Source organism: Arachis duranensis, chromosome 1, assembly GCF_000817695.3.
Source record: "Arachis duranensis cultivar V14167 chromosome 1, aradu.V14167.gnm2.J7QH, whole genome shotgun sequence".
Lineage (NCBI taxonomy): Eukaryota > Viridiplantae > Streptophyta > Magnoliopsida > Fabales > Fabaceae > Arachis > Arachis duranensis.
In genome coordinates this window covers 87,739,195-87,753,521 of record NC_029772.3, presented here as the reverse complement: position 1 = coordinate 87,753,521, position 14,327 = coordinate 87,739,195, and the positions used below count along the sequence as shown (strand labels likewise).

General features: G+C 30.4%; 2 protein-coding genes across 3 annotated transcripts; both read right to left on the bottom strand.

The window, feature by feature from the left end:
- Nucleotides 1-23: 23 nt before the first annotated feature.
- LOC107495807 (DNA repair protein RAD51 homolog) lies at nt 24-3,002 on the bottom strand. Of its 2 annotated transcripts, none has more exons than XM_016117005.3 (9): nt 2,608-3,002; nt 2,098-2,242; nt 1,858-1,968; nt 1,667-1,758; nt 1,255-1,349; nt 1,067-1,180; nt 548-677; nt 245-366; nt 24-156 (listed from the first exon to the last, which is right to left on the bottom strand). In XM_016117005.3, exons 1-9 carry the CDS (start codon nt 2,707-2,709, stop codon nt 33-35), a joined length of 1,035 nt encoding a protein of 344 aa, XP_015972491.1. In that variant the 5' UTR covers nt 2,710-3,002; the 3' UTR covers nt 24-32. The 2 variants fall into 2 exon arrangements, with proteins under 2 accessions (XP_015972491.1, XP_020998588.1); XM_021142929.2 differs by having other exon boundaries at nt 1,067-1,132.
- Nucleotides 3,003-11,661: 8,659 nt separating this feature from the next.
- On the bottom strand, nt 11,662-13,639 carry LOC107495985 (pectinesterase). Its single transcript, XM_016117191.3, has 3 exons — nt 12,687-13,639; nt 12,446-12,606; nt 11,662-12,353 (listed from the first exon to the last, which is right to left on the bottom strand). The coding sequence occupies exons 1-3, from the start codon at nt 13,637-13,639 to the stop codon at nt 11,662-11,664; spliced, it is 1,806 nt and encodes a 601-aa protein (XP_015972677.1).
- Nucleotides 13,640-14,327: the final 688 nt, after the last annotated feature.

Here is a 14,327-nt window from a genome sequence, read left to right as displayed (position 1 = left end):
TTTGACATTGAAATACCCATGAATATCATTTGTCAGTCTTTAACATCTGAGACTCCTTCGCCACAGATCTGAAACCTGGCTTCACCTTCAGCTAAACAAGGAGAACTTATCACTTTACAGATGCGCTCTTCTCCTCTTCCTTTCCTCAGAGCTAGCCTGCATTTAATAAATTAATTAACTTGCAGCGTAAGAACCAAGCTGGGCCATAATTATAAGTAAAAACACATTGTTTTCGACTTTGAACCTTGTAGTGGTGGCATGAGCCATAATGTTGCCTCCAATAGGCTTGATTTGAGGCCCAGCAAAGACTGCAGAACCGTCTACTTGTGAAACTACTTGGTTTGTTATGACAACAGCCACACCAAACTGCAATAGAAGTACATAACTATTTATTAGCTGTGTTTGAATCACAGAAAAGTTTGTTCTGTTTTACTAAGAAAAGTCGTACATATTGTCATATAGTCAGCAATCTAAACCATATCATCAAATCAGTTCAAAAAATTAAAAACAAGGTTAGCTACTTTCCAGCCCACATGGACCTTCTTACCTCATCTGCTATCTTTTGAAGGCTCCTAAGGAACTTCGCTAGGTGCATTTGCCGAGCTGAAAGCTCCCCCCTTCCGGAGAAATCTGTCCTATAGAGAGCAGTAGCACTGTCTACTATCATTACAGCAAACCTGTTCAAACAGCCTTGAACTGTAAGTTTCACAAGCAACTTTTTGCAACCCATGCAAACAAGGATTCCAAAGTCCAATTTGGACAACTCAATACAGAAACACATTAACAAATTGAGCTTCTTCACTCATTGGATCAGGCACTAGTCATGGATAATCTTATAGACATTGGAAATATATGAAAAGAAAAACAAAAGCCACTTAGGCGGTTATTATTTATTGAAGCTAGTTATTAGCTAATGATTAATCAAGAATTCAATATGAAAGAAGTTATGATTATGACATGACACACTTGTGCATCAATATGCATCAACTGAAATATAAACCCTGACTTTGGCTTATCTAAACAGTACTCCACTGTTTAAAAAAAAGGGAACCATCAGAAGTCACACCTTGTTTCCACCATCATTGATGCTGCTTCAAGCAAAAGGCGTGATTGATGATCTGTGTTGTACGCTCTAGCATAAGCAACATTTTCCAATACATCAGCCCCATTCAATCCAAACCTGAAGCTTTTGGCAATGTTAATATGGAGTACAAACATAGGATGACACCAAGTTCATATCAACAATCATTATACCTATCAGCTATCTGTAAGAGTCGTTGAGGCCTAAATGTACCCTCAGCATCGATGTACATAGCTTTGCCCTCACCACCTCCTTGATCCAGGGGCAACTACAGCATAAACAATAAAATGAATATTAGGGAATGGAAAAATACAGTGACACATAGATGAGACCTAGACATTCATGCCATGACTCAACTAGATGAGAACTAGACATTCACCATGACACTAAACCTTCTCTAATTCAATTTTTATACCAACAATAACACAAATTTAAAACTATATGCGGTAGAAAACAATTATTCTCCATGGATATAGTCTAACTACTGCAAACTAAGCGAAAGAGAGATTATCGTTTTGTCTATGTTCAGCTACCACACGATACAAAAGCACTACTACAACAGTGAAGAAAATGGAAACTACATACTTGGCAAGTGACACAGAGAGTGTGACATAACTGAGTCTTCCCACATCGAAATTCACCATACAACTCAGTGATAGAACCTGTTTCAATTCCTCCTAGTAGAAGAAATCATATTGAATTATGACACTTCATCAATGAAAAACACAATCCATAAAATCCACTTGTAAGCAATGCCTTTATTAGAGATGTCTCACCTTCCAATATCTTGTCAAGCTCTCTTGATCCAGTTGTTATCTGGATGATCTCCATCCGCTGAGCATGGAGCTGGCTCGCACTAGTAAAACCCATAGGCACCAACTTAGTAGCTGTCAATAAACAAGCATCAGAAGATCAGTACGGCTTCACAATTAATGTGCTAATAGCTGATGCGCTTGAGTGTTGAAATTGAAGAAAATACCGTATTAGCAAAGTAAAATATATCAGGAGGTGCATACCTGCTTCAATAATCTTGTCAACTTTAGCCTCACTGATACCTTTAATTTGCAACAGATCCTTCCTAGGAGTGTAAGCAACAGATTCAACAGTGCAAATACCTGCATCTTTAAGCTTCTTAATGTCTAAGGCAGCTATGCCTGATGCCTGTGTAAATAGTAAATACCCGCATTAGGGACTCAAACAGTCAAATCATCACCTACTGTGATCACTAAGCTGTAAATTGAAGCACCAACAATATAGTATCCTAGGGTAATTCCAAAACAGATAAAGGAGTAACATAAACAAGACCCATAGTAAAAAGGGACAACTACCAAAGGAAAACACATCGATGAAAAAGCAATCATAGCTACGAAATTAGATGAAATGGGGCATCGAAGTCATAAGAAAGACTGAACTTTTCACTAAAAAATTACAACCAATTAGCAATTAGGGTAAAAATATGTGATTAGGTAGCATAAAAGAAGTAATTTGAAGAGAACAAAAGTGGAAGAAAAAAGGTGATTAGTGACCTGAAGCTGTTCAACAGGGAAAGGTCCATGTTGAACCTCTTCGGCTTCTTCATGCTGTTGAACACTTCTCTGGTTGCGCTGCTGCTCAATGCTTGCTGACATGTCTGATTCAGGAGTATGATAGAACCCCCCAGAGAAAGAAAAATAGTCTTTTTGAAACGTGGGGAGAAAAGAGAGAAGTGGGGGGGCTGAGAGGAAGAAGGTGAATTCTACACAGTACACGGGCAGAAAATCAGACAACACTTTGAAGAGAGGAGAAGGAAGAAGAGATAATGGAAATGGCGAAAGAGGTCGGAGGTACCGGGGGGAAATGCGGGAATTCAAAAAGAGTTGGGAGGGGCGCCAAAACAATTAATGAGAATAAGCTTCCTCAACAAGCTTAGCCCTTAGGGTGAGGAGAGGACTGCTTGCTAGTCTACCGTGATAAACAATTATTCTTTTTGACCAAATATATTGGGCTTACGCCCAAACACTTACTCTTTTTGAGTAGTTAAGAAAACCCAGTGAAATGTATATAAATAGTACCATGACAAAAACAAACATATATATAGAACTAACCATATTCTGTATTTTGGAAATGCTTTTACACAGAATGATAAAAATAAAAAAAGTGAAAAACACTGTTTTGCCCAAAATGAACTAAAAGAAAGCATTAGCACAAATCAAAACCCGCCCGATGTGGTTTAGTGATAATAGGATCTGTTCCGGCCTAGTCCATTAAGGATTTCGGGTTCGGTCACAAGTCACTGATCCGTTGGGTTGATGGACCCGAACTAAGAGACGATATGCGCGTCACCTCTCGTTCCACAGAGGAAACATAAACAGCTAGCAGAAGCTTCCATGCAGGTGGGCCTAATCGTAGAGGATTCATCCGAGTATAGAGTATAAATGAAGAGGAATCTACTCCACTCCTTACGTATACTGACTTTAGCATCAGAGTGTCTTTATAGGTAGTCTCACCCACTGATCTAACAATAACTCGAACGTTCATCTTGCTCTTGAAGCTCGTACTCAGTCCCCAATCCTACCTCATTCGGTTGCACCTACCTCAGCATCATTCGATCTACTTTCTACCCGAACAATCAAACAGAATCAGATCCAGATAAATTATTAACTATGTAGTATGTACCTTGTATATATTTTATTTCTATAATTTTCTCTCTTTTCTATTTGTTATTTCTTCTTTTAGATTGGATTATTTTTTCTTACTGTAATTTGGCAGAGCATCTGGCTTTTTTATGCTTTGAACTTTATGACCTAACCTAACAATATAAACTTTATTTCTCGATTAACACAAATTATAGTGAAATTTAAAAAATGAGATGGTATTTTTTTATGTCGAATACCAATCTAAAATACAAATTTTTTCCTTTTTAATGTAATTATTGGTGTAGTCATCAAAATAAATTGTTTATATGTCATTTTTTAATAGATCAAATTAGATTTTTTGGTAGAATTTTACTATAAATTTAAGTATTGTTGTTAAATCAAATCCAACAAAATTTGCTTAAACCTAACAAAAATCACTAACGTGAATGTGAATCACACACTTCTTCTTTCTCACGTGCCTTCTTCTTTTTTTATGTATTTTTTCATTTTCTTTTTTTATTGCTGCCTTTTCTTTTTATTTTTGCTTTTTTTTCCTTTTCCAGTTGTTTTTTTACTTTTTAAAAAAAATTTCTTTGTTTGATTAATTGTTTATTTTTTATTTTTAATCTTCTTAAAAAAAATTAGAGCGGATGAAATAAGAATAATAAAAAGATAAAAAGAGAAAATAAAAAAACAGAAAAAAGAGATGAAATTTTAAATTGTGCAAAATTTATTAAAAAAGAATACCACAATTTTTTAATTGTAACATAAAAAATTTTATAACCATGACACAAAAATTTCTTGTGTCATTTACAAAAATTTATGTATCATTTATAACTAAATAATGTATTTTTGTTATCACTCAACTTAGTGTGTGATATTAAACTGATATACAAGAGATTTTAATTATGTATGTATTATTTATAATAAATTGATATATTTTTTGAATCTAAATCATATTTGAATGTATTTTGTTAGTTAAGTGAGTCAAGATTCTGAACTTTATGGTTCTTTAAAGATTTTTTGTGTATCAAAATTTTTTATGTCATTTCTAACTAAATGATGTGCTTTTAACTTGTTATCATTGTACTGACGCGCTAACGTATTGAACTCATGCATATATAAAAAGTATAATTGTTCCTGTATCATTTATAATATATTGATGTATTTTTTAGAATTAAAATATATTTAAATGTATTTTGTTAATTGAGTGAGTTAATATTTTTTATTTGTAATTCTTTAAAGATTTTTATGTATTTACAAAAAGATTTATGTGTCGTTTCTAACTAAATGATGTAGTTTTATTATCACTGAACTAATTGTGTGGTATTAAACTAATATATAAGAGTTCTTGTATCATAGTAGAGAGCATTCGTTCAATTTTTTTCGGGACTTTGGTGGATATGACGAGCAAGGAATAATGACATCTTTAATCATCATGAAAGTTGGTCTCCGGAAAAAGTGATTTATCTGGTATTAACTTCAGAAAAGGAGCTTAGGAATTTTTTGAATTACAACGTATGTCCCTTCCCTCTACTCTAAATGGTTTTTGAAATCCTCCATCCATTAGTACTTTTAAGATTAATTGTGATGCTAGTTATTTTGGTTCGGGTGATAGTGTTGGTTTTGCTTGTGTTATTAGAGATTGTAATGGGAGTTGGCAAAGGGGGTGTTTGGAAATGATTGAGAGTAATAGTATTCTTTAAGGAGAATTGTTTGCTATTTGGAGAGGATATCTCTTAGCTTGAGATGTGGGTCAACGAGATGTTATTTGTGAGACGGATTGTGTGGAAGCATTTAATCTTATTACTCAATGGGTTTATTGATCCATTGGTGTTCAAAATAAGAGATATCATGTATTGGAATTGGCATGTTGACTTTTGTTTAATTATGTGAGATGCAAACATGGTGGCAGATATTATGGCAAAGATGGCGATAAAGTTACAACTTTTGCATGTGGAGCTTCTTTCATCTTGAGAGGAGTTTGAGAGTAGTCTTAAACGGTACTATCCCTCTATTTAAGCACTTCTTTATTTTGTTTGTGTTGTTTTTTTTTGTTTAATTTATTTCAGTCACAAAAAAAATTAATATATAAGATTTATCTCACCCTTGTGTTATTTTTATGATGTGTTTTTAATTAAAATATATTTAAATATTTTATTGGTCGTGGAAATTAAAATTCTAATCTTCTGATGATTTTTAAAAATTTTTAAGTCATTCTTTTTAATGGTAATTAGTATTAAAATTTCAAAATTTGATGGTAATTATTTATTAGCAAGGTTTTCTTGCGTTAAATTTAATCTTGACGATAAATTTGATAGTAATACAATTATTATAAATTTTATTGAGCTGGAGGTGCAATTGCTCTCTAAAGTCAAAACTTTTATTGTAACTGAGTTATTACGAATAAATTATTAAAGGAGTCACTTGAATTTACAGTTTTTATTATTTTAATTTTTTAAATTTAAAATTTTTTATACTAATTTTTAAAATTTAGTTTTGGATATCATATTAATTTTTGAACTTTTTTTAAATACTAAATCAGTGAACTAAGTGCTAAATTGATTCTGAATAATACATGACTAAATAACATCATTTCGTTTTAGCATTTAGATAAGACAAAAAAAAAGAGTTTATACGATATGCAAATCATTATATATCATTTCATTCTTTAAAACGACTTCTTTTTATCTTATTTATTAAGAGTTAAAACGAAAAGATATTATTTAACTATGTGTTTGATGTAGTAAATTATTAAAGCTAACTTAGTATTTTGTTTGTTGAATTAATATTGAAAAGTGTTCAAAAATCAATATGATAACTGAAATTGAATGTCAATATTAGTATAATAAATTTTAAATCTAAAAAACTAAAATAATAAAAATAGTGAATATCATGTACTATTATCGAAATATGTTATGTTAGGTAATTAATAATTTTTTTAAATAACATGAATAATCACCAATAAAATAAAAATATATTATATTTTTAAATTATTTATTTAAATTTTAATATTAGAATAACTATCTGTATATTTTAGTAAAATAAATATTTAATATATTCATTGTTCATCAATATTGTTGGTTACCTATATTTTTCTTATGAAAATTCAGTCCAGACACTATTGTTACTAGATAAATGTGTTGATTTCACAATTTTATTTTGGAGGCCATTCAGATAAAGACGCTTAAAACGTCTTTTTTTAAAGATATTTTCATGTTGTATTTTAATTGGTTTCTATATAATTTATTCGGTGTTCCTCATCACATATTATTAAATTCCTCAAAAGATTTTCTTTCCAAAAATAATAAAAAAACATTTAATTTGGACTAAAACGAAAAAAATAATAGATTAACTATTAGATTTTTTTAAAAAATTATTTACATAAAAAAATATATCACATTTATCAAAATATATATAATAAAACAAGCTCTTAAAATGTTTATAAATAAAAAAGTAATTAAGATAAGATAAGATAACTATCATAAGCTATATAAAGGAGAGCCATAGTGTAACAAAATATATATAATATTAATTAGTTCTTAAAAAAATTTTAAAAATAGTTTCTTTCATTTTAGTAAAATAACTATTTATTAAAGTAGATAAATTAATTATTTTCTTCTCATATACAGTTTTTTAAGACATAAAAGTAATTAATTAGGACATTAGTTAAGATAATTAAATTTTTAATTTAAAGAAAAATTCTAGTTAATTTTGGTATAGAAATTTCAAATTTGAAAACACTGATAAAAATTATGTTGAATTTTGATTTATTTGATTCTCATTTAAATTAATCACTACATAAGTTAAAGTTCTATTTTGAAGTTATATTCGAGTTTTAATCTTATTTTTAAAGTTTTAATTTATTTAGTTTGATTTTTTAATTTAGGTATCTGTGACTCATATTAGGGTTTTAAGTGTTTAGTTGAAAAAAATAAGGTAAAAAAATTCAATTGTCACATCAAATAGTCGCTAGAATGTATAATATAGCAGTCGTTAGTCCATCTCAGGATGTCGTTAATGATTTTGTGAGACAGTGACAAAAATAAGATTAGGAACCAATGTGAGTCATAACTATTAAGTTGGGAGACTAAATTGAGTAAATCAAAATTTTTGAAATTAGATTGAAACATAGTTGTTAGAACCAAACCAGTGATCGAACCAGTCAAACTACTGGTTTACTGGTTTATTGGTTCAACCGATAAATCACAGGTTGAACCGATAAAACCAGTCTCACGTAAATATAAAATATAAAATAGTTAAAAAACTTAAAATTAAAATTTAAAATACATATTTTCACTAACATTTTATGAAGAATCAAGTCTCAACTTCTAAAAATAACTAATATAAAACAACCATAAAATTTTAAGACTACAATAGTATCTTATTTTGACACAATAAAAAAATAATTAATTCACAAAACCTATCATCTAACTATAATATCCATAGATTTTAACACTAACATCAAAATAAATAACCTTAATCACAATACTAGCAATAAAATAGATAAAGTAAATTAATAAATTTTTAGTAAAATTTATATTTATATTAATAATGGTATATAATTAAAATATAATTAATTTTAAAAATAGAAAAAACCAAAATTAAATTAAATTAGATATTTATGTATACTATATAATTAGTATTTGTCAAATATAATATTTAGAAGTGCGATGGCTAAGTGGCAAGTAGTGCTTTTGCTCCAAGATTCTTTGTTTGAGACCTTGTGGAGACATTTTAAAAAAAAAATTTAAGCAGACCAGTTCGGTTAGACCGGTTTGCAACGGTTCTTACCGGTTCACACCGGTTATATTCCTTAAACGGTCCAAAGAGTAAATCGATTCTAGTTCGGTTCACTAGTTTTCTGGTCAAACCAGCCGATCCAGTTCGGTTTTTACAACTATGGATTGAAATACGAACATAATTTCAGATATCAATAAGTATTATCTCTTTGTTGACAATTAAGTTGTTTTAATGGTAATTAAGATCTAATAATAATTTATAATAAAAGAAGCATTCTTTTGCAACAATGAACCTATAGTAGTAGTTAGAAGTGTTCATAGATTAGATCATATCCATATAAATCTACAGTATTTATCCGTATTTGATCTGTAATTTGAGGATATGATCTGATCTATAAGATGATCGGATTGGATCGAATCGGATCCACACTCTAATAAGATAGAAGTAAATATGTTTAAAAATGTAAACAAAAAAATTATTGACTTTTTTTATAAAAATAAAATTTTTTAATATTTTTTATTTTATGGATATATTTGATATCTAATTCAAGCATAAAAAGTGCGAATATCGAATTTGATCTAATAAGTTTAGTGCAGATTGGATCGAAATTTCAGCCATATCCCATTGTAAACACCCCTAGCAATAGTAACTAAAAAATTATAATGATTATATTTTTAACTAAGAGGAAGTGCAAAAAAAAAAGTACTAAATACAAGAACATTTAATCAAATATTAAAAAAAAATTTACTTTAAAATAGTTGGACTTTTTTTGCTCATATATATATATATATATATATTGTTTTATATATTACACAAATATAAACGTTTTTTTCTATGATCTTAAGAAAGATTTTGTAAGTCCCTAATCTTGTTATTGATTTTTGTAGTGTTAGATCTTAAGAAAGGTTTTGTAAGTCACTAACCTTGTTATCGATTTTTGTAGTGTTAACCCTCATATTTTCAATTTGATTCATATATAATTCGGATGATAAATTATTTGGTGACGTGCTTCCTTTTTAACTGTGATATACTTGTTTATTATTATTATTATTATTATTATTATTATTATTATTATTATTATTAAAAAATAACAAGCCAAATTATTGCCATAACATAATAGAAGTATGAAAGTTTATCATTCTTCTCTAATGGAGGAAATAAAATTCTTTTCAATAGTTTATTTAGCATTTAGTAGAATAAAAATAAATTTTATTAGAATAAATTTTAGTACGAGTTTAATATTTTTATTTATCATAAAATATTTATAGAATTATTCGTAGATAAATTTTGGAAAAAAGAAAAAAAAACATGATTTTTATTTTTTTAAATAAACTTTATTTTAATTTTAAAATGAATTTTAATTTTATTTTTTAATAATATTAATTTTTTACCGTATATAATTATTCAATTATTTTTTAATCATATATAAATAAATTACTCTTAATAAGACTTTTTTGTGTTATTCATTTTTTGTAATAAGATTTTTTTGTGTTATTCAATTATCTTTTTTAAAAAATAATTAATTATTAAAATAATTAAACTTTTTACAACAAAAATAATAAAAAAATTATGAACAAAAAAAATTAACCATCTTGATAATTTTTTGTATTTTTATTCATATTTTAATTTTAAACATAAATATAATTTAATTATATTATTTATGAAATGTGACTATAGATGTAGATAAAATTTAGTTATATTACTTATATATAGTTTCATTGTATTGTATTGCTTATAAAGTTAGATTATAATTATGACAATAGAATTGTTCTGGTATTTTTATATGTGTGACTAATTAGTGGTGTTAAAATATTATTCTTAATTATAAATAAGGTTTATAATTTAAAAAATCAAAGACTCAATTAAAAAGATACGAAAAAAATAATGTTAAAATATTCTAACACTTTAAAATAAAAATATTTGAAATTCAATTAAAAATTATTTAAAATTTAAACTCAATAAAAATTTATATTCAATGTGTTTTGTATTAAATATATTTAATAACCTGTTATATCATATTGGTTGAAATTAGTTTTTGTAATGTTAATTTTTTAATAATACTTTATTAGAAAAAACCATCCTTTCAGAATTTTTTAAAAAATAATTAATATTATATGTATTTTGTTACATTACATCTTGTTATAAAAAAATTATTTATTTATAATGCTTATATTAAAAATAAAAATAAAATTTAAATTAGTAAATTTTAATTGTTTTAGTCTAAATTAAATATTTTTTATTGGTTTTTGAAAAAAAATCTTTTAAAAAATTTAATGATATGTGATAAAAAAATATCGAATAAATTATACAAAAACCAATTAAAACATAACATAAAAATATCTCTAAAAAAAGACGTTTTAAACGTTTTTAGGTGACTTTTTTTATTTTCATGTAGTATATACAAGTTTTGATATTATATTTTATAGTCTTCTTGAATCATCTCCGAGACATTTATATATAAAAGCGGTTTGACATATATAGTGTTTGACAAAATATTAGTATATAGCTACATTACCAAGAGGTGTTTATGATACGCATCTGATTATTAAATCAAGGTGGCTGTCTTGTGGATGATTACATTATTTTGAAATTGAAAGATAAATAAACCAATAATGGTGTGCCCAAATTATTTCGGTATAGATTTATATTATTATATATAAAAATGCCGTTTGACACGCATAATGAGTTTGTAAAATATTAGTATATATTTACGTTAAAAAGATATAGATATCAGATATGCATCTGATTATCAAATCAAAGTGGCTATCTTGTGCATGATTATATTCTTTATTATAATTAAATTTATTATCATTTTAAAGTTTTGTAGTTAAAAATGATAACTTTTTCTTATTTTAAAATTGAAAGATAAATAAAGCAATAATTAGTGAGAATATCCTAATAATATGATAATGACTTGCATTATATTGGAATAATCCTGTGTATTTACCACCAGCGAAAAGAAGATGCAATAATAAGGAGAAAATTTTTGTGGCACATTTTATACTTTCAAAATTTTGCAGGAATTTTCTTTTCCTACACCTGCAGTAATCAAGACGAAAAAATGAAAAAAAATAAAAGATTTATATGATGAACATCTCAGACTCATCTTTTTATGAGGAGGCCAGGAAGAGATAGTTAGCTTTTACAACAACTGTACTTCTATTCACTTGTACATTATCCCTTTTCTTTTCATTTTTTTTTCTTTTTCATTTTTTTCTTTTCTTAGTTATAGAAACCCTGAACTGATGGCACACCGGTGCCCTGGACCCAAGATCCCTTCAAGAATTGTGCGACAGTGAACTGGGCAGCTTCTTGCTTGTTGATGACATGATAGGTGGGCCAGTTAACCCTACCATCGGTCTTGGAACCAGGTCCAGTGTTTGCATACTCAGCATAGTAGAGTGTCTTAAGAGCGAAATCGCCGGCCCAAGGAAGCCATCCCTCCGGGTGAATGAGATCTCCGATGTCGGATTCCATGATTACTGTCCTGGAGTATTCCTTCCATGGCCTACCAAGGTAGTTCTTGAACTGGGCCTTGACAGGCACAAGTGAGTCATCAGCCTTGATGATGCATTTCTGGAGGACTATGCCGGTGGTCTGTTTTGGATCAACTCTGCCTTGTGCGGTTATGATGGTTTGTTGGTTGTCCATTGGCTTCCTAACAACCATGATACAGTTCTGGAAAACTGCTGCGGCGTCACCAAAGATGAAATCGATGGTGCCGGAAATGATGCAACTCCTGTAGAATTGCCTGTGGGTTTGGGCGTATAGTGTGTCTTGGTAACCCTCGAAGCGGCAGTTCACAAACACCACGCGGTCAGCTTGCACTCTCGCAGCCACAGCTTGGTGTCCTTCTGGCCCAGCTGTGTTCCTGAATCCCATCGACTTTCCAATAAATCCATCTCCTAGCACAGCTGCATGCATATACCGTACCATAACCATTAATAATTTTGACTTAAATAAATATCTCGGATTTGTTTTTTGCATTATTCGATCGCTCACTTACCAAATGGGGCAGTTAGGAAGGTCCTGGTACCGTCCCTAAAGTTTTTGTTGCCGGTGATGATGCTCTTCTGGGAACCTTCACCAAACAAGGTTACGTTCTGCATTTTCTGTGTTATTGTCACTGTCTCATCGTACACTCCTTCCTTAACAAAAATCACATACCTGCATTTTCATACATTGTGTGAACTATGAGTTCTGCTATATATAGATGGCGTAAACACAATAATGGAAAATATACACACCTTCCTTCGTATGTCTTAGGCATGGCAGCCAAAGCTTCAGAGATGGTTTTGAAGTCCCCGGAGCCATCCTTGGCGACGGTGACATTAGGTGTGGGCCTGTTATCGGCAGCCTTCAACATCCTCCTGTCCTTCTGGCTAAGCCAGTTAGGAAAGCCATCGCGTTTGTCCAGGAAATTGAGCGGCGACTGATGCTTCTCCTCGGCCAAACTCCGGAACGATGGCAAGGAGGAGAGGAAGTTACCAACCTTGGAAACAATGTTAAGTGTGTTGCTAACAAACTCCTTAGAGTCCTTGAAGAGGTTCTCAAGATCAGTCTTCAACTGTCCCTCAGGGAAACCGTCGATGCAAGTTTGTTGGTAACTGATGACAGCACTGAGCCAGCTGTTCAAATCAGGAGTACTGTTGGTGATGTTCCTCAAATCGATGTTGTCTCCGGATACTTGGTTCGTGATGGCCTCCAGGTCGATCTTGGCATCAGAGAAGATCTGCTTGCAATCTTCATAGGCGCCTTGCTCCTCCGGGGATTCGAAGTTGAGGGTTTCGGTTTTGGCGAAGGCAGCGTTAACTGCATCCTCTGCATATTTGGCGTAGTACTTGAGAATATCCTTGGGTTGCGACATGGAAGGGTCGTTCTTCAATGCATCTGACAGAGGTCCTTCACATTTGTCTTTGTACTCGGCACCATCGCAGACAAGTTCCACCATCTTCTCCGATTTTGCGATTGATGGTGGTGACGACGACGACGAGGAGTACGAAGATGATGATGGAGAATGCGACGATGGAGTGCTGTTGCTTTTGCTGTCATTTCCTGGCAATACCACGACGAAGACTGCGCCGATGATGCCTACAAGGACGATGGCGGCTACAACGCCCATGATGATCCTCTTCTTGAGTTTTGCCTTCTGCTCATTTCTTCGACGTTCCGAGATGACATCGAAATCTTGAAATGCCATTTTTATCTTTTGGGAGCTTCCTAAGGCAGAGGAACTTCTCTCTGCCTTAGCTAGGAGATCCAAAAAGAATGAACGGACCTTCAATTTTGGACTTGTGTGTTACGTGATTTGTATTTAAATGCGATTTGGTTTGCTTGAAGAGGAAAAGGTATTAGTGGTTGGGAGGTGTTTGAGGTTGGTTTTCTATTATGGGAAGGTAATTGTCGAGGGACAAAAATCCACGGCGGTTGACCATTGATAACACCTCTTGTTCTTCCATGTTCCACCCATTCTAACCTTATTTCCCGCCATGTTATGCTACTCTTAAGACAAACTTTGATTATGCTTCTCTCTTTTTTCCAAGGGTATAGTAGTGGCCAAAAATAGACATACAGGACCAAGTGAAGTGCATGCCATGCATATATGTGTTTGTAGGCTGCTTTTATTTCAAATATGGAAGTATTCTTATGTAAGCATACTCCATGTGGAAAAAAATCAATCACACAAAATATATAAATTAATTAATATATATAATATTTAATTTTATATATACATAATATTTTTATTCTTATATTTATAATAACTCTAAAAATGTTTGATAATTATTTGTAATAATATAAAAGAAAATTTATGGTATTTAACTTGCTTAAAAGATAAGAGAGATAAAAGTAGACTCCACCTTTTATTTTTATTTTTATAGTAAATAATT